The sequence below is a fragment of the Pseudophryne corroboree genome, chromosome 11 (genome assembly GCF_028390025.1).
Source record: "Pseudophryne corroboree isolate aPseCor3 chromosome 11, aPseCor3.hap2, whole genome shotgun sequence".
NCBI classification, from domain to species: Eukaryota; Metazoa; Chordata; class Amphibia; order Anura; family Myobatrachidae; genus Pseudophryne; species Pseudophryne corroboree.
The window spans coordinates 112,063,766-112,090,455 of NC_086454.1; the positions used below are offsets into that span (position 1 = coordinate 112,063,766).

Sequence of the window (26,690 nt, forward strand, 5' to 3'; positions counted from 1 at the left end):
GATAGAGCTATTGGCAACTTCTAAACTCTGTGTCTCTTGAGTGTTTGATATATCTCCCCCTTGGTTGTGGGCTCCCCTGCAATAGTGAAAACTAGCCCTAGGCTGGTCAGCACTGGGCTGCTGTCTCTATGGGAGGATTAAAATACTGTAAGTCACATGCCACCTTTCTACCCAAGGCTACCAGTATCACACTGGAGAGCACAGGGCCAAAACCCATCGTTAATGGGGAACTGGGCAATTATTATGAATGGGTTCATAGAGCCACCATAAATCCATTCTGCGACTGTATTTGCATACAAAATGCTATGCTACAGTGTTTTCCTGAATGTGGCTTTTCGGGTGCAGATACAACCTGAATTACACACAGACTATAGGCAAGCCATATATCATTTTAATCAGCAGAAGCTGCTTGTGCATCCTATTGCATTACATCGCTTCTAACTTCTAAGAAAACATTGAAAACAAGACGCTCTGCGCTACTGAGTCTCACCACGTCATGGCACGATTTAAAGGGCTGTTTAGTGTGACTGCAGCAATGATGTAAGAGGACACATCTATATGACAGCTGGCGGGTTGTTTCCGGGATCCCCTATAAGAAACCGCCACATGTTGTTTCTTTTTTTTAACAGTGCGCTGCATAAGGGAACTGATGTTTTTTTAAATTACTTATTTACTGTACATTAAACAGTGGTATCCTTGTGAAGGGAAGAATCATCCTGAGATCCATGAGATGGGGGAGAGCTAGAAACATAGAAACATAGAATTTGACGGCAGATAAGAACCACTTGGCCCATCTAGTCTGCCCCTTTTTTTTATCCTTTAGGCAATCTCAACCCTTTTTGAACCTTAATTCTTTGTAAGGATATTCATATGCCTATCCCAAGCATGTTTAAATTGCTCTACAGTCTTAGCCTCTACCACCTCTGATGGGAGGCTATTCCACTTATCCACTACCCTTTATCTTTGTAGTACCAGCTCCCTAATGTTGGAACACATCTGTTTATCACTGATCATCATTGCTTTATAAATGGGCATGGGGGTTTCCTGATTCTTCGACTGTACTTAAGGCCTGATTCTCATTTGTAAGGTATTGCACAGCCGTATTGCAAATCCGGATCCAGGACCAAGTTTCCACCCCTTAAATGACGCAGCATGTCAATCATGCTGCAGCAGGGGTGGGGGTGGCTGGGGGGTGAATAGCTTTGGGCATAACGCTGAACCCGTTCTTCAAATGCACGGAACAGGTCTTGCGCATGTGCAGGCATAGACCCCAACAATCGTATCTGTATTAAACCAACAGGTTTACATACGAATACAAACAGGCCCTTAGTTGCCAAATCTGGTGGCTCAGAGATAATTCACAAATTAATTAGCCAGTAGTGAACATCTGCAGAATGTTTGGATAAGACAAATACATTCTCCCATGTTTAATATTGAACTAGTTTCATGATGTACAGTGGAATGACTACTCCATCTAAGCAGATGCTGTATTTGCAATTGCCTATATTACCATAGATGATCTTGTAATTCAGTGGCAGATGTATTATACTGGCATGTATTGTGCCATTATAGCTCTACCTGCTAGCGACGAGATGTATGAACATCTTCGTTGCCGGAGTGGGGGAGTAAAAACTCTGGTGATCCCTATCACAGTCCTTAGCGCATCAGCTTAGTGCTGATGTGCTGTGTCTCTCTCCCGGCCCAGAGCTCCGCAGCCACAGGCAGTGGATGTAAATGGTGCAATGACACCTGCAGCTGTCGAAATCTATAGCTGCAGGTGTCAGGACGATTCATACATTGCCCAGCACATCTTAAAGATAGCAGCACTGATAATGACAGGGGCGCATAAGATGCACTGATACCACTTCTCCCACATAACGACTCTTCATACATCTACCTGTCAGTACCTGCTACATCTGGTATGTCAGTGAATTATTATCTATACCCTTTTTTTAGATTAACTGTGAATATGGTTAAAACAGCTATTCACTATTTTGAGATCTCCACTTGAAGACAACTTTTCAAACATAATTGGTTCAAGGAAATAGTGAAGCATCTTGTAGGATTAGCACACAGCAGAACTGTAGTGAGAAACCATAATATCTCTATGGGGAAAGGTCAAAAGAAGAGTATCCTGAATAAGGTTTTTGTTGTTTTTTTTTTTACAGATATTGATAATTTCCATGTATCATGATGCATAAACTACTGTATTCTGTCAAGAATGGCAGCTATTCAGATAGGATCTATGTCCTCAGTTAGGAACCAGCAAAAGATCTAATATTTACATAGACAGAAATACAGCATTTTGACCTAAGGTAGAACAAACTGATTGCACAGTGCAAATGTAGAGATAATTTAGATGATCTGGTTTATAAAGCATTTCTGCTACATGGTTAAGGTAAGTTCTTAAAAAAGCTGCTTATACTATGGCCCTAATTCAGACCCGATTGCTGCAACGGCAGTGATCGCAGCCTGAAGCCCTTTGTGAAGTGCACGCATGCAGCGGCCGCACTGCGCATGTACACACAGATGTGAAAGCAACTCACTGCGATCGTCTCTGTCTGATTGACAGGCAGAAGTGGTCGCGGGGCAGGAGGGTACGTGCCAGTGGCGTTAGAATGCCATTGGGGGGTGGCACGGTCCGGACAATGCAAGCATATCTGGACCGTTGCTGGGGCGGGCTTCGGCTGAGTGGCGTCACATGTAGCCGCTGCAACCCAAAACATGGCGGGTAGCTGTTTGCCACTGCAGCTAGGCTGCATAGGCAGGGAGCTACTCGCCAGGTGCGAAAGCATCGTCACCGTGCGATGCTTTTGCACCTCTGCAGGGGGTAGGGCTTGACATGCGGGGTGTACTAGCCCTGTGCTGTGCTTCTGCCCGCTGATCGCTGGGCTGATCGCTGGGCTGCAAAGTTTGCCGTCCTGATCGCTGGGCTGCAAAGTTTGCTGTCCTGCGTTCAGATAGTCGCCACCTCCGGGAGAGTGTTAATTTGCTGTGCAAGTGTGCAGTCCCATGTGTACGCAGAGCTGCAGAAATCCACTTTTTGTAGTCTCTGCGCAATCCAGGACTTGCTACTACAATGTGATGAGAAGAGGCTGATCGGGGCCGGAACTGACGTCAGACACCCTCCTTGAAAAAGCTTGGACACGCCTGCGTTTTTTCCGGACACTCCCTGTAAACGGCCTCTTCCTTTCAATCACCTTGCGAACGCCCGTGCGTTCAGATTTTTCTCACCATCCCGTCGCTGACTGGCGATGCCCATTGTTGTTGTTCAATGCGCGTGCGCATTGCGGTGCATAGGCATGGGCAGTTAGGACCTGATCACCCGCTGTGTGAAAACGCACAGCATCAATCAGGTCAGAATGACCCCCTCTGATTGTAGATGCGCTAATTTTAGCACATCTACGATCAGCTCTGGATCGGGCCCAATATCTTCTGCAGAGATAATAAAATAGATTTACATTCACAAGCAAAAACTTTCAGAGGAATGGCACCATCAGGTAAAGACAGGGTACTACATATACAAATGTGTCCTTATACACCTTATACACCATTCCCTTTTTGCTTTATTTGGCGCAAAATGGATTGATTGGATGGATTCCCAAAAATTTTTTTCCCCACAAAAGAATTCCTAGAAAGTAGCAGATTAAAGTAGTTTATCTTAAGAAAAATCACAAGGCATAGCTAAGTCGCAGATTCCATTGCATGGCTAATTTGGCCATATGGCTTAAATGGGGAATGGTGTATGTGGACACATCTGTACCCTCTGCTCTTTACCTCCTAAGTAGTTTACAGTAGGTTATGTAACGTTTGTAATATCGAACCAAGTCAATTAACAACAAACAAATTAAATAACAATGTTTTGATTTTCCATGTTTATGCTTAAAGGTTGACCCTGAAAGCTATTATGATGCATGCGTCAAAGATTCCTGTGCCTGTGATGAAGGTGGAGACTGTGATTGCTACTGCACTGCGGTAGCAGTGTATGCTCAGGCATGCCTCTCTCATTGCGTTTGTATTGAGTGGAGAACTTCAAAGCGTTGTCGTAAGTTCCATTAATAATCTAAGACCTTATATAAAAGAGCAACTAAACTGACTATAAACATTCAAAAACAAATGCAAGTACCTGATATAGCTGGTCTATGTTGGTAGTACATATATACACAGTATTCAACCCTTTGGTGTACTCCAACAGTCCCTAGGACTGTTATTTATATGTGGCAGGACTAAAGCAATAAAACCTACTGTGCGCTAGATGCATCATCGCTTGGAAAGTGATAAAATGGAAAGTAATAAACTAAAAGCCAACAAGCTCCTGTCATTTTTCAAACAGGGCCTGTGACGGGTGGTCTTCTGTTTGCCGGCGGTCGGGCTCCCGGCGCTCAGTATACCGGCGCCGGGAGCCCGACAGCCGGAATACCGACAATTATTTTCCCTCGTGGGGGTCCACGACCCCCATAGAGGGAGAATAAAATAGTGTGGCACGCGTAGCGCGCCACCGTGCCCGTAGCGTGGCGAGCGCAGCGAGCCCGCAAGGGGCTCATTTGCGCTCGCCAAGCTGTCGGTAAGCCGGCGGTCGGGCTCCCGGCGCCGGGATGCTGGTCGCCGGGAGCCCGACCGCCGGCCAGCCGTAGTGAACCCCCTGTGACATGGCAGTTAGAAGATGATTGGCTGGTTCTTTTTCTCCCTCCATTTTATCACTCTCCACGAGATGATGCATCTAGCCCTGTATCTCACAACATTTGGCAAACTCTCTGCAAATTAAGCATATACCCAGTTCACACAAATCCTTTCCAATCCACACAATCACATCCATTTTACAACTAACCACATTGATTTTGCTGTGAAACTTTCAATTTCTTCCACCCATTTCATGATCCGCAAATGGGAACTTTTCCACTGAAATTGGGGGTATAACATATGCAGGATTTTACTGTATAATATAAAATGCTATGTTATTCCTCTAGAGTGGATAGCATTTTTACAATTTCATATACTGTATTTGTCTTTTTTCTTTCTGCTGTCCAACAAACTACTTTATTATCTACTCTTATTTTATTTTCTCTATTCTCACTTCTCATTCAGATATCAAAACTAAATATGTGCAAGTAGTTTTCTGAAAAGAGCATATTCATGATTAAGGATATTAAAGAACAGTCACCAACCCAAGGTTATGCCTTTGATGAAGTCAGGTTGGCATTGTGTAAGCGCTGAGATGAACTGAGTTGGCCATCTTAGATCTTGTTATATTGGCTGGTGACTGTTCTGTTATAGAAGAGACTGTTGGATGAACTTTCAGATAAGCCTATATCCTTTTAGTGACCTTTACGTGTCTTACTTTATTTTCCACATTATTCAATTATTAGACATACAGTATTACACTATAGTCTAGCATCATGTGTTTTGATGAGAGACACTCCAGAAAGAAGGAAACGAGTGATTGGGGGAAAATCCACTACCCCTCCTGGTTCCAATAAGAAGGGCTGCCATGAGAAATTGTGTGGCCCAGCAGACGTGTAACAGACAGGGTTCTCCTTATCCTCCCCTCCCCACCTTGGATGCAGAGGTCCAATGGGTCCTGGCATCCAAGCAAGTGTACATTATGATGCCCCATCCCACATGACATATACTGTGAATAATGCAGCATCTGTTGTTTGTTTCCTTCTACAGCTGTGTTCTGCGACTACTATAATAAAAAAGGGCACTGTGAATGGCATTATAAATCTTGTGGAGTAAAATGCATGAAAACCTGCAGAAACCCAACTGGAAAATGTTTACTTGAACTTTCCAAAGTGGAAGGTAAGGAAAATGAGCATTGTTCATCAGTGGTCACTTAACCATCAGTGGCCACTTTAACAGGTACACCTACACATTTGTCCTTAATTCATATAACTAATTGTGTCGGCAACGCAAAAGGTTCAGTTGTTGTTTAGACCAAATGCCAAAATGGTGTTAGATGATGTATTTAAGTAAATCTGAATGTTTATTTATAGTCTCTAGATTGTAGAGAAAATTATGGGGAAAAAACTATATACATTCAGTGACCACCAGTCCTGTGGGAAAAAATGCCTTGTTGCTGTGAAAGGTCAGAGGAGAATTGTCGATTTGGTTAAAGTTGACAAGAAGGTGCCAGTAAGTCAACCTTGTGTTACAACAGTGGTATGTAGAAAGGCATAACGGAGTATACAGCAAAATAGCACTTGATGTAAGCAGTAGAAGACCACATTGGGTTCCACTCCTGTCAAATAATAACAGGAAAAGGAGGCTACAGTAATCCCAGTATCACCAACACTTTATAGTCAGATTGTCAGAACAATGACTGCTATGACAGATCTTGATTACTCCTACTTCATGCAAGAGGTGGATTAGAATTTGTTGTAAGTCACTGCTACATTCAAATATGAAAGAGAAACAGTGAAACAAATTTATCCGCACAGATCATAATAATACATTTTCTTTCCCCTGTACTTACATTCCTAATGATAGTTGTAATGATAGGATTAAATTAATAAATGTAAATAAAATAAGGAAACCATATTCCTACAAGGGGCACTCACTAGGGTGGCCAATCCAGGGATCAGGATCGGCGGAATCCCAGGATTTTGGCCTAAAATTAACCAGGATTGAATTCCGGAATTGGAGCTTTCAATCCCGGGATTCGGGCCAAGGCTTTTTTTTTAATGCCGGGCAGTGTCCGGGCAGTGTCTGAGCTGGTCCAGCATATAGCTCAGATGCTGCCCGGCAGCCCTCGTCCTTGGCTGTGTGCACTGTGCAGCGTGACATGGTATTTAATTCACACTGCAAAGTGCAAGCTGCGCCGCCGGCCTGAATGCCCGCACCCACCGCCAGCCGCCCAGACTCGCCACTAGCTGGATCTGCTGCCTGCAGGCTGGCCCCGCCTTCAGCACTGCCGTCTGCTGCCCAGACCCATCAACAGGAATGCTACTGCTGGACCTGAGGAGGGTGAATATTTCTTATTTTTATTTTTTTCCTAGCCATTAACGGGTATCCCGTGAATCCCAGGATTGACTGTTTTTCAATCCCAGGACTGGGATTGGCCTCCCTAGCACTCACGGAATGAAACACATTAGAAATATCTACATAAATAATTTTTCTGTTCCAGTGACCCAAGGGAATTTATGAAACATAACATTTATTAAATTTGTTCAAAACATGTAAGCCAGCGAAATACAGTATAAAGTGTTTTCTATGTGGGATATCAAATTAGCTGTGATAATGCCGCAGCCACAGAAAAAGATGAGGTTTAAACATCAATTACTTCTTCAGTGTTCTAAAATACCAAGTGCCCTCGGTTATCTCCAGAGTTCTTCAGCATCAAATAAACATTGATTACTTCTTCAGTGTTCTCAAGTACTGAGTGGCATCAGTTGTCTCCAGCATCGATTACCATTGATTACTGTGATGTTAATGTATTAGAATGCTTCATATTTGTAGACACTCCCTTACTAATATGTGTAAGCCTGAATATTCAGTGATGGTCCCTGGGACCAGGGGTATGCTGGGAAGTGGGTGGTCCAGTGTGCAGGGTGTCTGGAGTTGTTGATGAAATAAAACAGCACAGCAGTGAACTCACATGTCTCTGTGTCCTGATGACTGGATTTTCAAACATATGAACAAAACATGGTGTCAGAAGAAGTTTAACTTGGACTGCTAGTGCTCTCAGAGTGTGAAAGAATCCTGCAGCAGTCTGCAAGGCTGTGATACTCAGTGTCTGCAAAGCCTGCCGTGTGCTCCTCTCTTCAAACAGTGAGTAACCATGGATAAGCTGGCTCCTCCAACTGGCATGCTGATGTCTGGTAACTTGTCTGAAAACTGGAAAAGATTTAAGCAAAGGTTTAATATATATCTTGCTGCATGTGGAGCTGATACAGAGGCTGCCAAAACTAAGGAATCCATTTTCCTCCATGTGATAGGAGAGGATGTGCTGGACATTTATAATAGTCTTCAGTTTGATGAGGGGCAGAATATGGTGCTATCTTCTATAATGCAAAAGTTTGAAGATTACTTTGTGCCAAGGAAAAATGTGACATATGAAAGATATAAGTTTTTCACATGTGATCAGAAGTCTGGAGATGGATTTGATCAGTATGTTACAGAGCTGCAATCACTCAGTAAAACCTGTGAGTTTGGTGATTTAAAGGATTCACTGATTAGAGATCGTATTGTCTGTGGAATACCTGATAATGGACTCAGAGAGAGACTGCTGAGAGAGCAAGACCTAACACTAGAAAAGGCAGTGACTATGTGCAGATCTGCAGAAATAACTAGATTTCAAGCCAAAAAGTTACACAAGGAAGCTGATGTAGTGCAGAAAACAGAGCCAATCAAACCTGTAGTGCAGGTAGTGCAGAAAACAGAGCCAAGTAAACCTCCATTCTCAAGAATGAAGCAGTCTAAGCCACAGTCTAACAAGGAAATGTGTAGTAGATGTGGAAATGCTCACAATCCTAAAATGTGCCCTGCTAATGGTAAAACCTGCATCAAATGTGGTAGACTTAATCACTTTGCCAAATGCTGTAAAATGAAAAGTGAAAAAAATCAAAGTGCATACTGTTAAACAGAGGAATTATTTGTGGATTGCATTGAACTTTACAGTGCAGATAAAAAAGAATGGATTGTCCCTTTAACTATGAACGAGATTGTCATTCCTTTTAAGCTTGATACTGGTGCGCAGGTGAATTTAATATTGTTTCAATACTATAAGACTTGTAGAGTAAAACCTAAAATTCATCCAGCCAAAGTGAAAGTTACAGGGTACACTGGGGAGGAAATTCCTGTGAAAGGTACATGCTTAGTGACACTGAAATATAAGGGACAACAGTTTAAAACATCTCTACTGATTGTGGATAAAAATGTGCAACCGATTCTAGGATTAAGTTCCTGTTAGAAACTAAGCTTGCTAAAGAAAGTTTTTATGGTGACAAGTTCTCACAAGTAGAAGATGACTGCAAATCGATGTTTACAGAATACAGAGACTTGTTTGAAGGTCTAGGTTGTTTGCCTGGAGAGCATAAAATAAATATAGACACGCAAGTTTCTTCAGTGATACACCCCTGTAGAAAAGTGCAGTTTGCACTGAGAGAAAAACTGAAACAAAAGTTAAATCGCATGGAAGCCTTGGGTGTGATACAGAAAGTTGATGAGCCTACTGAACGGGTAAGCTCCTTAGTAATTGTTGAAAAGAAAAATGGACAACTCAGAATATGTCTAGACCCCAGAGATTTAAACAAAGCTATTAAACGAGAACATTTCAAACTACCAACCAGAGATGAAATAATGTTGCAATTTGCGGGAGCAAAATGGTTCAGTAAATTGGACGCATCTTCAGGATTCTGGCAAATGAAGCTAGATGAGGCCAGCTCAAAGCTTTGTACATTTAATACACCAGAAGGTCGATACAGATTTCTTCGACTACCATATGGAATATTGTCTGCTCCAGAAGTATATCACAAAAAGATACACATGATTTTTGAACATATTCCAGGTGTTGAAACAATGATGGATGACATTGTCTGGGGATCTACAAAGGAAGAACATGATTCTAGATTGAGACAAGTAATGGAACTTGTCAAGAAAGTGAATCTAAAGCTAAACAAGGACAAATGTGAATTTGGCGTGAATATACTTACCTTTATGGGCGACATGGTCTCGGATCAAGATGTAAAACCAGACCCAAGGAAAATATCAGCCATAGTGTACAGGGAACATCCTAACAACAAAGACAATGTCAGAAGGTTCCTAGGAATGATTACTTACTTAGGAAAGTTTATTTCTCAACTCTCTGAATGAACAGCCTCTCTTAGATGGTTGTTAGACAAAGATAACGAGTGGATGTGGTCACATGAACAAGAAGAAAGTTGGCAAAACTTGAAACAGATCATTACAAAGCAACCAGTGCTAAAATTCTTTGATCCAGCGAAAAGAATAAGAATTTCAGCAGATGCTTCGCAATTTGGCCTAGGCTCAGTGCTGTTACAAGAACATGAGGATACATGGCAACCAGTAATCTATGCATCAAGAGCACTGACAAGTGCTGAAACAAGGTATGCTCAGATAGAAAAAGAACTTCTAGCGATCACATATGCATGTGAGCGATTTCATCAGTTTGTGTATGGTCAAACATTTACAGTGGAAACTGACCACAAGCCATTGGTAGCTATCATGACTAAATAATTACATGACTGTCCCATGAGAATTCAGCGAATGCTTATCAGACTACAGAAATATGATGTACACTTGCTGTACTGTCCCGGCAAATACATGTGCATTGCTGATACACTTTCTCGTGCTGTGGACAAAAGTGAAGGTTCCAAAAGTCTGATGGATGAAGAAATAGAAGCCTATGTTAATTTGATCGTAGCTTCTCTACCAGTGTCTCTTGCAAGACAAGAACAGATTAGGAAAGAAACTGAGACAGATGACACAATGAAAGTGTTGAAAGATATCATTCTGAAAGGTTGGCCAGCAGAAAAACATGCGTGCCCGCTGTCTATCCATGATTATTGGATGTACCGCAGTGACCTTACAGTTGTCGATGGTATTATTTACAAAGGCAATAGGTTTGTAATACCTGCACGACTAAGAAAAACTATGCTGTGCAAGATACATGAAGGCCACTTAGGAGAAGAAAAATGTAAGCGGAGAGCGTGTGAAGTTATGTATTGGCCAAGAATGAACCAAGACATAGCACAGACTACAGCTACATGTGAATTATGTCTTATGTATAGACCGAAACAACAAGTTGAGCCACTGAGTCCTCACGCAGTGCCAGAGAGACCGTACCAGAAAGTTGGCACAGATTTTTTTTGATTGTAATGGGAAAACGTACATTGTTGTGACTAATTATTACTCTAACTACCCTGAGATGTAGACACTACATACAACTACTAGTAAAGCCGTAATCAATTGCATGAAGTCAATCTTTGCAAGGCATGGTGTTCCTATGTAAGTGTTCACTGACAATGGTCCTTAGTTTTCCAGTGCTGAATTTAGACAATTTGCTGATGAGTGGGAATTTGTCCATACTACGTCAAGTCCCCACTATCCACGCTCAAATGGGTTGGTGGAAAGTTCAGTAAAAACTGTAAAGAGTCTCATGAAAAAAGCTCAAGAAGGTAAAGAAGATTTCTACAAAAGTTTTTAAATCTACCGCAGTCCACCTTTACTTTCTCCTGCACAAATGCTGATGGGAAGGAGGATTAGAGCAAATCTCCCAATACATGATGAACTGCTTAATACACATAACTCAGCATTGGTCAGACTGAGTAAGGAACGTCAACAGGTGAAACAGAAACTGTTCCATGACAGGCAAACAAAAAGCTTATCTGATCTAAAATCGGGTGACCAAGTCCGTCTCAGAGATCACGAGAAAGGTATTTGGGTGCAGAAAGGTACTGTTCAAGCACAAGTAGCACCAAGATATTATACTATACGTACAGAGCGTGGAACGGAAGTAAGAAGAAATCGGGTGGATTTAAGATCTCAACCTAACCATAATGAAGACAACATGACTGAAGAATACCCTTCATCTGACATGTATGATGATCCTCATAATGGTGAACCAACCACAATTCTAGGAAGTTGCAACATTGTAGATGAAACACAGACTGCATATGAAAGACCCAAAAGGGAAATATGCAGACCTGAGAGACTCATTGAAACGTGTTAGATGATGTTCTTAATATGACGTTGTTAATTGTTGCATTGAAGCTGTCATGACTATGGTTTTGTGATCCCGGTGTTAGTGAAGTCTGTGCGGGCAACTGGACGACTATGTGAATATTAGGCTGGTCTGTAGGAATAAGTGAGAAGAAGGAGCAATCCTTGTCCGTGGATCGAACCCGGGCCTCGTCAGAGGAAGCCATATCCTGACCACTGGATCACCAGGGACTTTGATAGCAGGATGATGAATGTATAGGTGAGACTGTACTGGATATAGTGTCACAGGAGTAGGTGCTTATGTACTCAAGGTTACTGGCAAGATAGTAAGATGGACTGGTTACTGGTGAGACTGGGATGCAACTGTAATGCAGGCTGGTACCGGATATAACTGGAAACGCAACTGAAAGTAAAGCGATGACTGTGGCTATAGCTCTAGTACGAGGCTGAAGAACCCTGCGGCTGTGATGGCAGAATACTGCAGCTGTGGTTTTCAGTTGAGACTGGAATACTGCGACTGCAACTGTGCCTTTAAGTTGGGACTGTGGAATACTGTATTGTGCCTTTAAGACGAAACACTGCAGCTGTGTCTTTAAGTTGAGACTGTGGAATACTGTACTGTGCCTTTAAGATGAAACACTGCAACTGTGCCTTTAAGTTGAGACTGTGGAATACTGTACTGTGCCTTTAAGATGAAACACTGCAACTGTGCCTTTAAGTTGAGACTGTGGAATACTGTACTGTGCCTTTAAGATGAAACACTGCAACTGTACCTTTAAGTTGAGACTGTGGAATACTGTACTGTGCCTTTAAGATGAAACACTGCAACTGTGCCTTGAAGTTGAGACTGTGGAATACTGTACTGTGCCTTTAAGATGAAACACTGCAACTGTGCCTTTAAGTTATGACTCGTGGAAATACTGGATATCAATGGCAATACAAATGTAATCCAAACTGGGTAACAAAGGAACAGGGGGGGGGGGTAATTCCAAGTTGATCGCTTCAGGAATTTTTTTAGCAGTTGGGCAAAACCATGTGCACTGCAGGGGAGACAGATTTAACATGTGCAGAGAGAGTTAGATTTGGGTGTGGTGAGTTCAATCTGCAATCTAAATTGCAGTGTAAAAATAAAGCAGCCAGTATTTACCCTGCACAGAAACAAAATAACCCAACCAAATCTAACTCTCTCTGCAAATTTTATATCTGCCCCACCTGCAGTGCACATGGTTTTGCCCAACTGCTAAAAAATATCCTGCTGCGATCAACTTGGAATTACCCCCAGAGTTTTTACAGGAACTAAAGTACAAGGGTTACCTTTAGGGAGCTCAGCTTCAAAGCTCACACAGAGCTGTGCGTGACACGAGGAACTGGCAGTGTTTCCAACTCCAGTCTTCAGACTTATACTTCCTGGTCCTTGGTGATTGGTGAGCAGTGTCAGGTGATTCAGAGAATCTCAGGCTGGCACAGGATTGGACAGCCCTGGGTCAGGTGAACAGTCACTGTCATGTGAGTACTCTAGACTAGGCTGTGAAGTGGAGCGAGGCCTAGCAGGCCGAGAGAACACTGAAGCCTGAACTTCTGCAAACAAACAGAGGATGCGGGCTTTTAGGCCTAAACTTCAGATTGCTGAATTCAGACTCACACCGAAGATTAATCACAGGTTGAGCTCGTTAACTATTACCTTCCAGGCAGAAAACTCAGGACTCAGGAAACTCATAATGCTGACAAGCTGTTTATCTCAGTGAGCAAAACGGCACAGGATCCAGGACAGATGGCAGGGGTAAGCCACCAAATACGAGAACTACAGTCAGGATCGTGACAGAAGCGTACAGGGCTTATCTTTGAAGAAAAGAGGATGTGATGTTAATGTATTAGAATGCTTAATATTTGTAGACACTCCCTTACTAATATGTGTAAGCCTGAATCTTCAGTGATGGTCCCTGGGACCAGGGGGATGCTGGGAAGTGGGTGGTCCAGTGTGCAGTGTGTCTGGAGTTGTTGATGAAATAAAACAGCACAGCAGTGAACTCACATGTCTCTGTGTCCTGATGACTGGATTTTCAAACATATGAACAAAACAATTACTTCTTCAGTCTTTTCAAGTTTGTCTGTCATCAGTTCTCTAGGAGTCTCAACGTCATATAATATTGACTGTCTCAAGTAGCCAACAGTGTTAACCTCAGCAGCTATCCTCAGTGGTTGTCTATTTAATCATTATTCTTCTTCAGATATCACAAGTACCAGCTGTTCCCAGTAATCTCTAGTATCTTTCTCTCCCAGGTCCTCCACTAACTACTGGGCACCTGTCCAGAGGGCCGCAACCTGCTTGCCGTGTACCGCGAAACCAGAATCCCCATAGGAGGAGATTACTGGTGAAAACCATTGGAGGGTTAGACCCCGCACCTCTGGTCAGGTCGTGCCAACATCCGGTGTTTGTCAGTATATGAGGAAGTCCTACATATGCCCAACTTGCCTGCCGTTGCCTTCTCAACCAGTAACCCTCCCTACTCAGCTCGCTAGCTGAGACCACCAGAGACCAGGTTATGACAGATTGTGATAGGATACAGGTGATATTGTGTGTGGCTGGAAGGATTCACCCACACAGAGAACAAAAGGGGTGTGTGAGCTCACCTAGGGGCTGCTGGTTGTCACAATCAGACAGTCCAGGTGGGGCTACAGTCAGAGTGAAACAGGCCGGGTGTCCAGGGTCAGACCTGGAGAATGCAGGGAGATCCCTATACCTAGGGATACCTTTCTATGACACTACACTTGGGAAGTTGTGGCAGCCAGCCAAGCCATAGAGGAGCCTGCTTTAACCTGCAGATAGCAGACACAAAACTGTGATACATAGTAACATAGTAACATATTATCTAAGGTTGAAAAAAGACAATTTGTCCATCGAGTTCAACCTATTGGTGGTCTCCTATGCGGTTTTCTTTTAGGACTAATTTTGCCTCATGCTGATGTCAGACGTTTTGTTTTAATGACAACCGTTGTGTTTTAATAACTATGACTGAGCACCATTACCCTGAATATCCTTATCCATTAGGAATTTATCTAACTCATTCTTAAAGGTGTTGACTGAGTCCGCCATTACTACTTCCTCAGGCAGGGAATTCCAAACACGTATTGTCCTTACTGTGAAAAAAACTTTTTGCCGCATTGTGCGGAATCTCCTCTCCTCTAACCTAAGCGAGTGTCCACGTGTCCTCTGAGCTGATCTTATCAAAAACAGGTCCTGCGCAAGCTCTGTGTATTGTCCCCTTACATATTTGTAGATGTTGATCATGTCCCCTCTTTGTCTCCTATTTTCCAGTGTAAACATGCCTAGCCTTTTGAGCCTTTCCTCACATTCCAGAGTCTCCATTCCCTTAATTTGTTTGGTCACCCGCCTCTGAACCTTTTCAAGCTCCAGGATATCCTTTTTGTAGCATGGTGCCCAAAATTGTACACCGTATTCTAGATGTGGCCTCAATAGTGATTTATATAATGGGAGTATAACACTCTCGTCCCTTGCATCAATTCCAGGTTTTATGCATGCTAATATCTTATTAGGCCTCTTTGCTGCAATCCTACTTTGGGTACTGCTGCTTAGTTTGCTATCTATGTGAACACCCAAGTTTTTTTCCAGTACAGAATCCCCTAATATTACCCCATTTAGTATGTAGGTGTTTTTGTTCTTGCTACCACAATGCATTACCTTACACTTGTCGGTATTGAATTTCATTCTCCATTTAGCTGCCCATGCGTCTAGTTTCACTAAGTCGTTCTGAAGAGACTCGGCATCCCCCTCCATATTTATAACATTACACAATTTTGTATCGTTTGCAAAGATTGACTCCATGCTCTCTAGACCTACTGTTAGGTCATTAATGAAAATGTTAAAACAATAGTGGTCCTAGTACAGACCCTTGTGGCACACCACTTAGCACTTAAGTCCAATTTGAAAATGATCCATTAACCACAACGCACTGTTCCCTATTATCCAACCAATTTCTGACCCAAGTGCATATTGTGCTCCCTAGCCCTGTTTCTTGTAGCTTATAGTAAGCCGCATGTGCGGTACTGTGTTGAAAGTCTAAAAAAGATTATATTCACCTCCTTACCCTGATCAAGGTTCGCACTTATGTTTGACATGATCTATCCTTGACAAATCCACGTTGGTTCCTTTTAATGACCTTATTGGCTTCAAGGAACTTCTGAATACTATGCCTTAGAATACCTTCCAATAATTTCCCCACTATAGATGTAAGACTAACTGGTCTATAATAAGCCGGTTCGGCTTTGCTTCCCTTTTTGAATATTGACACCACCTCCGCTATACGCCAGTCCTTGGGAACCATACCTGTTATAACTGAATCTTTGAAAATCAAAAATAGTGGTCTTGCTAGTTCAGAATGAAGCTCTATAAGAACCCTTGGGCAAATTCCATTGGGACCAGGTGACTTATTAATCTTTACATTTTTTAATCAGTCACAGACTACCTACTGACTTAAATAAGCATTTGGCAGTGGGACATTATCTTTGTTGAGATTGTGTGTTAGACCCTGCATTTGGTCTTCTACTGTTGAAAAAAAACTCATTTAGTTTGTTCGCTATGTCATTATCATTTTTTATTAAGACTCCCAACTTGTCTTTTAAAGGGCCTATACTCTCCTTCTTTAATCTCTTGCTGTTGATGTATTTAAAAAAAATGGATTTGCTTTCCTTTGCTACTAGTTTTCAGTTTCTACTTTAGCCGCTCTAATTTCTTTTTTGCACATTTTGTTACAATCCTTATAATGCTGAAATGACTCTGCATTCCCTTGAGATTTGTATTTTTTTAATGCTCGACTTTTTTTGTCCATTAGTTCCTTTACCTTTTTGTTAAGCACATTGGTTTTGGATTTTTATTCCTTTTTTTGCTGCTTGTGGGAATACATTTGCGATTATTTTTAACTAGCAATGATTTTAATACATCCCATTTCTCTGTAGTATTTTTTCCTTGAAACAGAATCTCCCATTCAATGTCCCTTAAAGCTTCCCTCATCATGGCAAAGTTGGCTTTGCTAAAGTTTAGAGTCCTAGTTGAGCCAGTATAGAACTGCTTATGAAAACTGATATTGAATGTGACCATATTGTGGTCGCTGTTTCCTATGGGCACCCCTACTATAATATTGATATCAATTCCCCATTGTTTGTTAATACCAGGTCTAGGATTGCATTGTACCTAGTTGGTTCCTCGATTAATTGAACTAAGTAGTTATCATTTAGTGTGTTTAAAAACATGTTACCCTCAGCAGTATCACATGAAACGTTTTTCCAATTTATCTCTGGATAGTTAAAATCTCCCATCACTACTATGTCTCCTACTCCTGCTGCTCTTTCAATTTGTTTCAGTAACAATTCTTCATCAGACACATTAATACCATATACTAACTTTTTTATTCCTTTACCCCCGAATGCTATTTCTGCCCATAATGTCTCAACAGTATTTACAGTCCCCTCTAGAATATCTTCCCGTATATCATGTTTTAAAAACGGCTTTACATAAAGACATACCCCTCCACCCGGGTGGTCTTCAGTATGCCGGCTCTTGGGATCCCGGCGCACAGTATACCGGCGCCGGAATCCCGACAGCCGGCATACCGACACTTATTCTCCCTCGTGGGGGTCCACAACCCCCCTGGAGGGAGAATAAAATAGCGTGGCGCGCGTAGAGTGCCACCGTGCCCGCAGTATGGTGAGCGCAGCGAGCCCGCAAGGGGCTCATTTGCGCTCGCCACACTGTCGGTATGCCGGCGGTCAGGCTCCCGGTGCCGGTATGCTGGTCGCCGGGAGCCCAACCGCCGGCATACCATATTACACCCCTCCACCCCGTTTATTTAGTCTGTCTCTCCTGAACAGCGTATAACCCTCTAGATTGACTGTCCAGTCATGAGATTCATCCCACCAGGTTTGAGTAATGCCTATAATATCATACTGTTTGCTTGCTGCAAGGATTTATAGTTCCCTTTTTACCTGTGAGGCTTCTGGTGTTTACATACACACAATTTCGATAAGTATTTCCCCTTGTGCTAGGAACATCATTCTCTTCATGCAGCAATGATGACCCGTAATCATCGTTAGTTAGTGTTATGCTAAAACCTGTTTTAATACCCATGTTAGTACCCTTGCCGGCTGCTCTTTCCCTCCCCCCGCTCCACCCCCATTTTGTTCACTAACGCCATCCCTGCTATTCTCACTGGATGACCCGTAGTTTCTTGCTAAACCCTCCCCCCAGGCACCTAGTTTAAAATCTCCTCCAACCTTCTAACCATCCTTCCCCCCCAGCACTGCTGCCCCCTCCTCATTCAGGTGCAATCCATCACAACAAAAAAGATGGCGCCTGACTGAGAAGTCCGCCCAGTGTTCCAGGAACACAAACCCCTCTTTCCTGCACCAATCCTTAAACCACACATTTACCTCCCTAATCTCCCTCTGCCTCCCTGGGCTAGCCCATGGCACAGGTTATATTTCATAGAATATTACCTTAGATGTCCTTGCCTTAAGTTTCTTGCCTAAGTCCCTATAGTCTTTCTTAAGGACATCCCACCTTCCACTAACTTTGTCGTTGGATCAACGTGCACCAATACCGCCGGGTTATTCCCAGCCCCTCCCAAAAATCTATCTACCTGGTCTGCGATGTGCCGCACCCGAGCACTCGCGAGACAGACTGTACGGTGATCACGGTCCCAGTAGCAGATTGTCCTATCTGTCTTCCTGATAATGGAATCCTCTACCACCACAATCTGACTAGGTGCCTCACTACCTTTTTTCCCAACTGCGCCAGAGGGACAGCTCCTCTGGTTGCTAGAGGGAACAATCTCCTCCGGCACCGTCATTTCCTCACTACCATCCACCAAATCCTCGTCCAATTGGGCAAATTTATTTGGGTTTGGTAGTTCAGAGATGTCGAGCCTCCCCTTCTTTTTCTTCCTTCTAACTGTGACCCAGCTAGCTGCCTGGTCATCCTCAACTACTGGTGACCCCTCCCTCAACTACTCCACCGTTCTATCCAAGCCTTGCTCGAGAATGTGAATCTCCCTCAGCCGCGTAACGGTTTGCTCTAGATCAGCTACCTGAGCTTACAGGGCATCCGTTCGCATACACCTCGCGCAGATGTAAGAGACGCAGCGACTCTGTGATGTAGACTAGCTGGCCTGTCAAACAGGGGCCAAGCTGTGAGGTAATGAGCGCTAGAAAGCCCCTTGCAGGCTCGCTGCGCAGGTTATATTTCCTACCGATGACATTGTCAATAAGATACCCCAACTCATATAGTGCCCACCATGATGTGGGCCCTGGGCATCAGCCCCTCCGGTTCTATTGTTAGTCCGGCTCTGAAATAATAGGTGTAGATGCACCAGGAGTATAACAAGGGTATAAGTTCACTGTGAGTACAAAACATGGGCAACAACACTAATTCATACACCTCACAATAACTGACTGGAAAGTGTAGCTGATACAGTAGAGTAAGTACCCAACTCATATGAGAATGTGAAAAGCAAATTGATTAAAACACAAATTTAAAATGTACGTTTCTCTTACGTCCTAGAGGACACTGGGGTCCATATTAGTACCCTGGGGTATAGACGGGTCCACTAGAAGCCTTGGGCACTATAAGAAATGAATAGTGTCCGCTGGCTCCTCCCTCTATGCCCTTCCTACCAGACTCAATTTAGAAAATATGCCCGGAGGAGCACATTTCTTTTTTCAGTTTGTTATTTTCAGGCATGACTTGTTGGCACTAGCCTGCCTGCTTCGTGGGAGTTAGGGGGGGGGGGGGGGGGGGAGAACGGCCCGCTGACAGGACACTGAGCTCATGAGGGAGCCATCCGCAAGCCCCACCATGGCGAGCGTACATTCCCGCAGCATGCCACCATCCCTAGCAGAGCCAGAAGTGAGAAGAGTGGTGAGTAGGAAGCCGGCGTCCCGGTTAGCGGGTCGTCGGCGGTAGTGATGGCATGAGGGTAGGAGCGCAGCGCTGACAGGCAAGCTGCGGCTCCAGGCTTCAGAGACATGCAGGCTGTTATGTGTGTTCCGCTGTGAGGGGTGAGCTGAAGCCACAACTAAATAGCTACACTGGCAATACAGCTTACAGGGGTTCTAACCCACTGTAAAGCCAAAATATAACCTCAGCCAGTATACAAAACCAGGAAGACCGCGTACCATTAAGGGGACGGTGTTTCATTATGAGTGGATCCAGCTGCTCACTAGCACCATTTTCCCTCTGCAGCTCTCACTGAACACACTGGCAGAGATGCGCAGCTCCTCCACAAGGACTCCAGATTACCTCGGCGGTACCAGGGGGTCATAGCAGGGGGGGGGGGGAGCGGTATAAGAATACTAATACCCTATTAGGGGTATTTAGTCTGTGACCCACCTAAGGTCAGCTTTAGCAGGAAGGGTGCTGTGTGGCTTGCTCCATCATATTCTGTGTCTCCCTAGAAGACTCTGTGTTGGTTAACTGGGCTTAACTTTTCTCACACGTGTGTGTGTGTGTGTGTGTGTGTGTGTGTGTGTGTGTGTGTGTGTATGTGTGTCTGTGTGTATATACTTTCACATTACAATGGCAGGCAATGAGTGTGTTTCATGCACTGCAGAGTGTTTTTCTTCACCAGGGGGATCACTACTATGTACTCAGGGTAGTACACATTCTCAGGCTATTGGATCTGAACAAGCATGGTTGGAGTCTCTAAAAGGGATGATCTCAGATATTTCTACTAAATTGTCCCATACTGAGAAAGAGACACAACAATTAAGACAGTCTGTTGATGACCTGATGAATAGGGATTCAGGTCCCATACCAGCGTCTCAGACCTCTGCCATTTGTCCACAAAAGCGTACCCTGGCCCAAATATTGCAGGCTGACACTGATGATGATGCGTCAGACCCAGAGGAGGGTGAGGTGGACTTAGGTGGGGGGGGGGGGGGGATGCAGCCCTGTTACAAGGAATACAGGCCCTAATAGTAGCTATTAGGGAGGTCCTGCACATCAAAGATGACACAGTGACAGGAGAGGATGAGGAATCTTATTTTAATGTGAAAAAGAAATCCTCTGCAACTTTTATTGCATCTCAGGAATTAAATTCCCTATTTAAAGAAACTTGGGTTACTCCTGACAAGAAGTTTCAGATCCCTAAATGGTTAATTACATCCTTCCCTTTTCCTCAGGATGATAGGAAAAAATGGGAAAACCCACCGAATCGGTATCTAGATTTTTTCACTCAAGATAGTCTTGCCTGTCCTGGGGGCAGCGTCCTTAAAAAACACGGCTGACCGCAAGATTGAGACCACTCTCAAATCTCTGTACACAGCTGCGGGAGTAGCCCAGAGACCTACTATAGCTTGTGCTTGGATCACAAGAGCCATTGCAAAATGGTCAGGTAACCTACTTGAGGGATTAGATTCCTTACCCAAGAGGGAGATTGTTTTACTCCTACACTATATACATGACTCTGCAAGTTTTTTGGTAGAGGCCACAAAAAGAGATATGCTTGCTAAATGCACGCACCATGGCCATGGCAGTGTCAGCATGGTCGGGCCTATGGCTGCGTCAGTGGACTGCGGATGCGGATTCCAGAAAAGGTGTGGAAAGCCTACCATTCACAGGTGAGGCTCTGTTTGGAGATGAACTAATTACGTGGCTTTCCAAGGCTACGGCGGGAAAGTCTACATACCTTCCATCCGCAGCTTCTCCACCTAGGAAGACCTACTCAGCTCCAACTCTGCAGTCCTTGCGGACAGCAAAATTTGAAAAATAAGTCAAAGGTTCTTCTACAGCCTTCAAAGGTTATAGAGGTAAACCCAAGAAACCAGCAACTGCAGGTTCACAGGAACAGCACTCCAATTTTGCTTCCTCTAAGCCTTCAGCATGATGGTGGACCACCCTGCCTGGAAGACAGGCAGGTGGGAGCCCGATTAAGAGATTTCAGTCACATATGGGCAACATCATGCCTGGATCCCTGGGTCATAGAGCTTATCACCCAGGGTTACAGACTGGAGTTTCAAGAACTCCCACCTCACAGATTTTTCAAATCAGGCTTACCAGCTTCTCAAGAGGCAAGTTTAATTTTACAGGATGCAATTCAAAAACTGGTACAGACTCAGGTCATTGTTCCAGTTCCACCTCAGATGCAGAACAGAGGTTATTATTCCAACCTGTTTGTGGTACCGAAGCCGGTCAGTTTGTTGAGACCCATCTTAAACCTCAAGTCATTGAACTCGTATTTGCTAGTGTTCAAATTCAAGATAGAGTCTCTGAGAGCAGTTATTTCAGGTCTGGAGGAAGGGGAATTCTTGGTGTCTCTGGATATCAAGGATGCGTACCTTCATATTCCAATATGGCTGTCTCATCAGGCTTATCTAAGGTTTGCATTACAGGACTGTCACTACCAGTTCCAGGCCCTGCCATTTGGCCTCTCCACAGCACCGAGGGTGTTCACCAAGGTAATGGCAGAGATGATGTTTCTCCTCCACAAACAGGGAGTGAACATAATTCCGTACTTGGACGACCTGCTGATCAAGGCCCCATCCATGGAGAGGTTGTTGGACAACATTGCCCTCTCAACTCGATTACTCCGGCATCACGGGTGGATTCTGAACCTACCAAAATCTCACCTGGAACCAACACGGAAACTTCCATTCCTGGGGATGATACTGGATATGGAGGCACAGAAGGTTTTCCTTCCATTGGAAAAGGCATTGATAATCCAGTCAATGGTGCGGGATGTCTTGAAACCAACCCGGATATCGGTGCATCTCTGCATTCGCCTTCTGGGGAAGATGGTAGCTGCTTACGAGGCTCTACAGTATGGAAGGTTTCATGCAAGGCCCTTCCAGTTGGATCTGTTGGAAAAATGGTCCGGATCGCATCTCCACATGCACCAGAGTATACATCTGTCGCCAAAAGCCAGGATTTCTCTTCTATGGTGGCTTCAGACTTCTCACCTGACCGAGGGCCGAAGGTTTGGGATTCAAAATTGGATTCTGCTAACCACAGACTCAAGCGTCAGAGGTTGGGGAGCAGTCACCCAGGGGGCCCAGTTCCAAGGAAAATGGTCAAGTCAGGAAACCATTCTTCCAGTCAAAACTCTGGAGCTGAGGGCCATATACAATGCCCTTCTACAGGCATTACATCTTCTTCAAGATGAAGCCCTTCAAAGTCAGTCGGACAATGTGACGGCAGTAACGTACATAAACCGACAAGGCTGAACGTAGAGCAGAGCAGCAATGTCAGAGTTAACAAGAATTCTCTTTTGGGCAGAAAGGCATGCGGTGGTATTATTGGCAATCTTCATTCCGGGATTAGACAACTGGGAATCAGACTTCCTCAGCAGACACGACCTCCACTCAGGAGTGTGGGGCCTCCACCCAGAGGTGTTCGGGTGCTTGACACATTGGTGGGGCATTCTACAAATCGGCATGATGGCCTCTCATCTAAACAAGAAGCTCCAGCGGTATTGTTATAGGTCGAGGGACCCACAGGCAGTGACGGTGGACGCTCTGGCATCCCCATGGGCCTACCAGATGGTGTATGTGTTTCCGCCACTTCAATTGACCTCAAAAATTCTCAAAAGAATAAAAAGGGAAAAGGTTCAAGCAATTCTCATTGCTCTGGACTGGCCAAGACGGGCTTGGTACACGGATCTACTGGACATGCTCCTGGAGGATCCGTGGCCTCTACCTCTTCAAGAGGATCTCCTGCAACAGGGGCCATTCGTCTGTCAAGACTTACCATGGCTTTGTTTGATGGCATGGAAGTTGAGCGTCAAATTCTAGCCCAGAAAGTAATCTCAGATAAGGTTTATTACGACTTTTATCCAAACCAGAAAAGGGGTAACGTCTAAGCATTACCACCGTATTTGGAAGAAATACGTCTCTTGGTGGGAGAACAGGAAATTTCCTACGGTGGAATTTCAACTGGGATGCTTTTTCTGCAGTCAGGTATGGATGTGGGCCTACATTTGGGCTCCATAAAAGTCCAGATTTCGGCCTTATCCATTTTCTTCCAAAAACAATTGGCTTCCCTCCCTGAGGTTCAGATGTTCTTGAAGGGTGTTATGCAAATCCAACCGCCCTTTATGCCTCCCATGGCACCTTGGGATCTCTGGTGTTGCAGTTCCTCCAATCAGAATGGTTTGAGCCCTTACAGGAGGTAGACGTAAAGTTTCTTACTTGGAAGACCGTCACACTGTTGGCCCTGGCTTCAGCCAGGCGGGTGTCGGAACTGGGGGCATTGTCTCACAAGAGCCCCTATTTGATCTTTCATGAGGATAGAGCTGAACTCAGAACTCGACAGCAATTTCTTCCAAAGGTGGTGTCTGCATTTCATATCAAGCAACCTATTGTGGTTCCAGTGGTTACCGACACCTCTGCTACCTCAAAGTCCCTAGATATTGTGAGGGCTTTGAAGATTTATGTGAAACGGACAGCTCATCACAGAAAGTCGGACTCGTTGTTTGTTCTCTGATCCCAGTAAAATTGGGTGTCCTGCTTCAAAGCAGTCTATTGCTCGCTGGATGAGGCTTACTATCCAGCATGCTTACTCTACGGCAGGTTTGCCAGTTCCAATATCTGTACAGGCCCACTCTACTAGGTCAGTGGGTTCTTCCTGGGTGGCTGCCCGGGGTGTCTCGGCTTTACAGCTCTCCGCGCAGCTACTTGGTTGGGTTCGATACTTTGGCCGCTGAGGACCTTCAATTTGGTCAGACAGTTCTGCAGGAACCTCCGCACTCTCCCACCCGGCTTGGGTGCTTTGGTACATCCCCATGGTACTAATATGGACCCCAGTATCCTCTAGGACGTAAGAGAAAATAGGATTTTAATTACCTACCGGTAAATCCTTTTCTCATAGTCCGCAGAGGATACTGTGCGCCTGACCAGTGCTTCGTGCTTCCTGCACAGTTACTTGGTTAAGTATTGTTGTTGGTTCAGCTGTTGCTGTTCCTGTTCAAGTTTGTTTAGCATGACTTTCCTCTTGGCTTGTGTGTGCTGGTTCGAATCTCACCACTGTCCTTTCAATCCTTCTCTCAAGGTATGTCTGTCTCCTCAGGCACAGTTTCTAGACTATGCCAACTCAGGAGCCTTGGGCACTTGAAGAAATTAAGAGTGTGCGCTGGCTCCTCCCTCTATGCCAACAAGTCATGCCTGAAAATAACAAACTGAAAAAAGAAATGTGCTCCTCCGGGCATATTTTCTAAATTGAGTCTGGTAGGAGGGGCATAGAGGGAGGAGCCAGCGCACACTCTTAATTTCTTAAAGTGCCCAAGGCTCCTAGTGGACCCATCTATACCCCATGGTACTAATTTGGACCCCAGAATCCTCTACAGACTATGAGAAAAGGATTTCCCCTTCCCAAACAGAGTAATAATCATGTTTTGTTTTTAAAAATTAGTTTAATGCTATTAGTTTGCGGTAGCTTTGTAATTTTTTTTACATAATTGGGTGAAGCAGGCATGACCAGCTGCATCGTCATCATCAGGTTTCAGCCTGCACCAGTTATCAAGAAACCGCAAGTTCTCCCCCTCCAAAGAGGCACATGTGTTCCTTTCAGGTCACCATATTTAATTACATATACTGTACATGCTACAAGTGTAAAATGAAGCTGAGTCACTGAGCAAAGGACACACATCATGAAAAGACAACAATGCGTAATAAATAAAAGTAGCATGAAAAAGAGCCCCATCTTGTGCTTCCTATACATCCACTCTGACAGAAGGGGTGTATTATCTTATGCCAGCATGCAGGCAGCGGGGTGAGCGCAAAAGTGCCCCTTGCGGGCACGGTGGCGTGCTGCACGTGCCACGCTATTTATTCTCCCTCCGGGGGTATCGTGGACACCCAAAGAGGGAGAATAGTTGTCGGTATGCCAGCTGTCGGGATTCTGGCGTTGGTATGGTGAGCGCCGGGATCCCGACAGCTGACATATCAAATGACTCCCTGACGGAGGTCCTGTATGTACTGTACTCTTGCTTTATTGTTTCTCTTATCAATTTATGTGATCTAATTGTCTGTTAATGTCTGTTGTTGGCTGAGGATCTTTGCAGTAATAGTAGCAGCAGCAGCGGTGAACGATTTTTTCAATCAATATCGTTAATTTCTCTGACGTCCTAGTGGATGCTGGGACTCCGTCAGGACCATGGGGAATAGCGGCTCCGCAGGAGACAGGGCACAAAATTTTAAAGTTTTACCACTAGGTGGTGTGTACTGGCTCCTCCCCATATGACCCTCCTCCAAGCCTCAGTTAGGTTTTTGTGCCCGTCCGAGCAGGGTGCAATTTAGGTGGCTCTCCTAAAGAGCTGCTTAGAAAAAGTTTGTTAGGTTTTTTATTTTCAGTGAGTCCTGCTGGCAACAGGCTCACTGCAACGAGGGACTTAGGGGAGAAGAAGTGAACTCACCTGCGTGCAGGATGGATTTGCTTCTTAGGCTACTGGACACTAGCTCCAGAGGGACGATCACAGGTACAGCCTGGATGGGTCACCGGAGCCGCGCCGCCGACCCCCTTGCAGATGCCGAATAGAGAAGAGGTCCAGAAACCGGCGGCAGAAGACGTCTCAGTCTTCATGAGGTAGCGCACAGCACTGCAGCTGTGCGCCATTGCTCTCCGCACACTTCACACCAGCGGTCACTGAGGGTGCAGGGCGCTGGGGGGGGGCGCCCTGGGCAGCAATGTAATATACCTATTCTGGCTAAAATATATCACATATAGCCCCTGGGGCTATATGGATGTATTTAACCCCTGCCAGGTTCCAAAAAAAAAACCGGGAGAAGAAGCCCGCCGAAAAGGGGGCGGGGCCTATTCTCCTCAGCACACAGCGCCATTTTCCTGCCCAGCTCCGCTGCGAGGAAGGCTCCCAGGACTCTCCCCTGCACTGCACTACAGAAACAGGGTAAAAACAGAGAGGGGGGGCACTTATTGGCGATATTTATAATATTTGAGCTGCTATAAAGGGAACACACTTATTAAGGTTGTCCCTATATATATTTATAGC

The 26,690-nt window shown here is 44.5% G+C and overlaps 1 protein-coding gene across 1 annotated transcript in view; it reads left to right on the forward strand.

The window, feature by feature from the left end:
• Positions 1 to 26,690, forward strand: part of LOC134969044 (mucin-2-like) — a 695,488-nt gene that overhangs the window by 234,315 nt on the left and 434,483 nt on the right. Inside the window, exons 24-25 of the mRNA XM_063944753.1 lie at positions 3,889 to 4,045; positions 5,671 to 5,799. Of these exons, the coding sequence (XP_063800823.1) occupies positions 3,889 to 4,045; positions 5,671 to 5,799 (286 nt within the window). The remainder of the gene's footprint in view (positions 1 to 3,888; positions 4,046 to 5,670; positions 5,800 to 26,690) is intronic.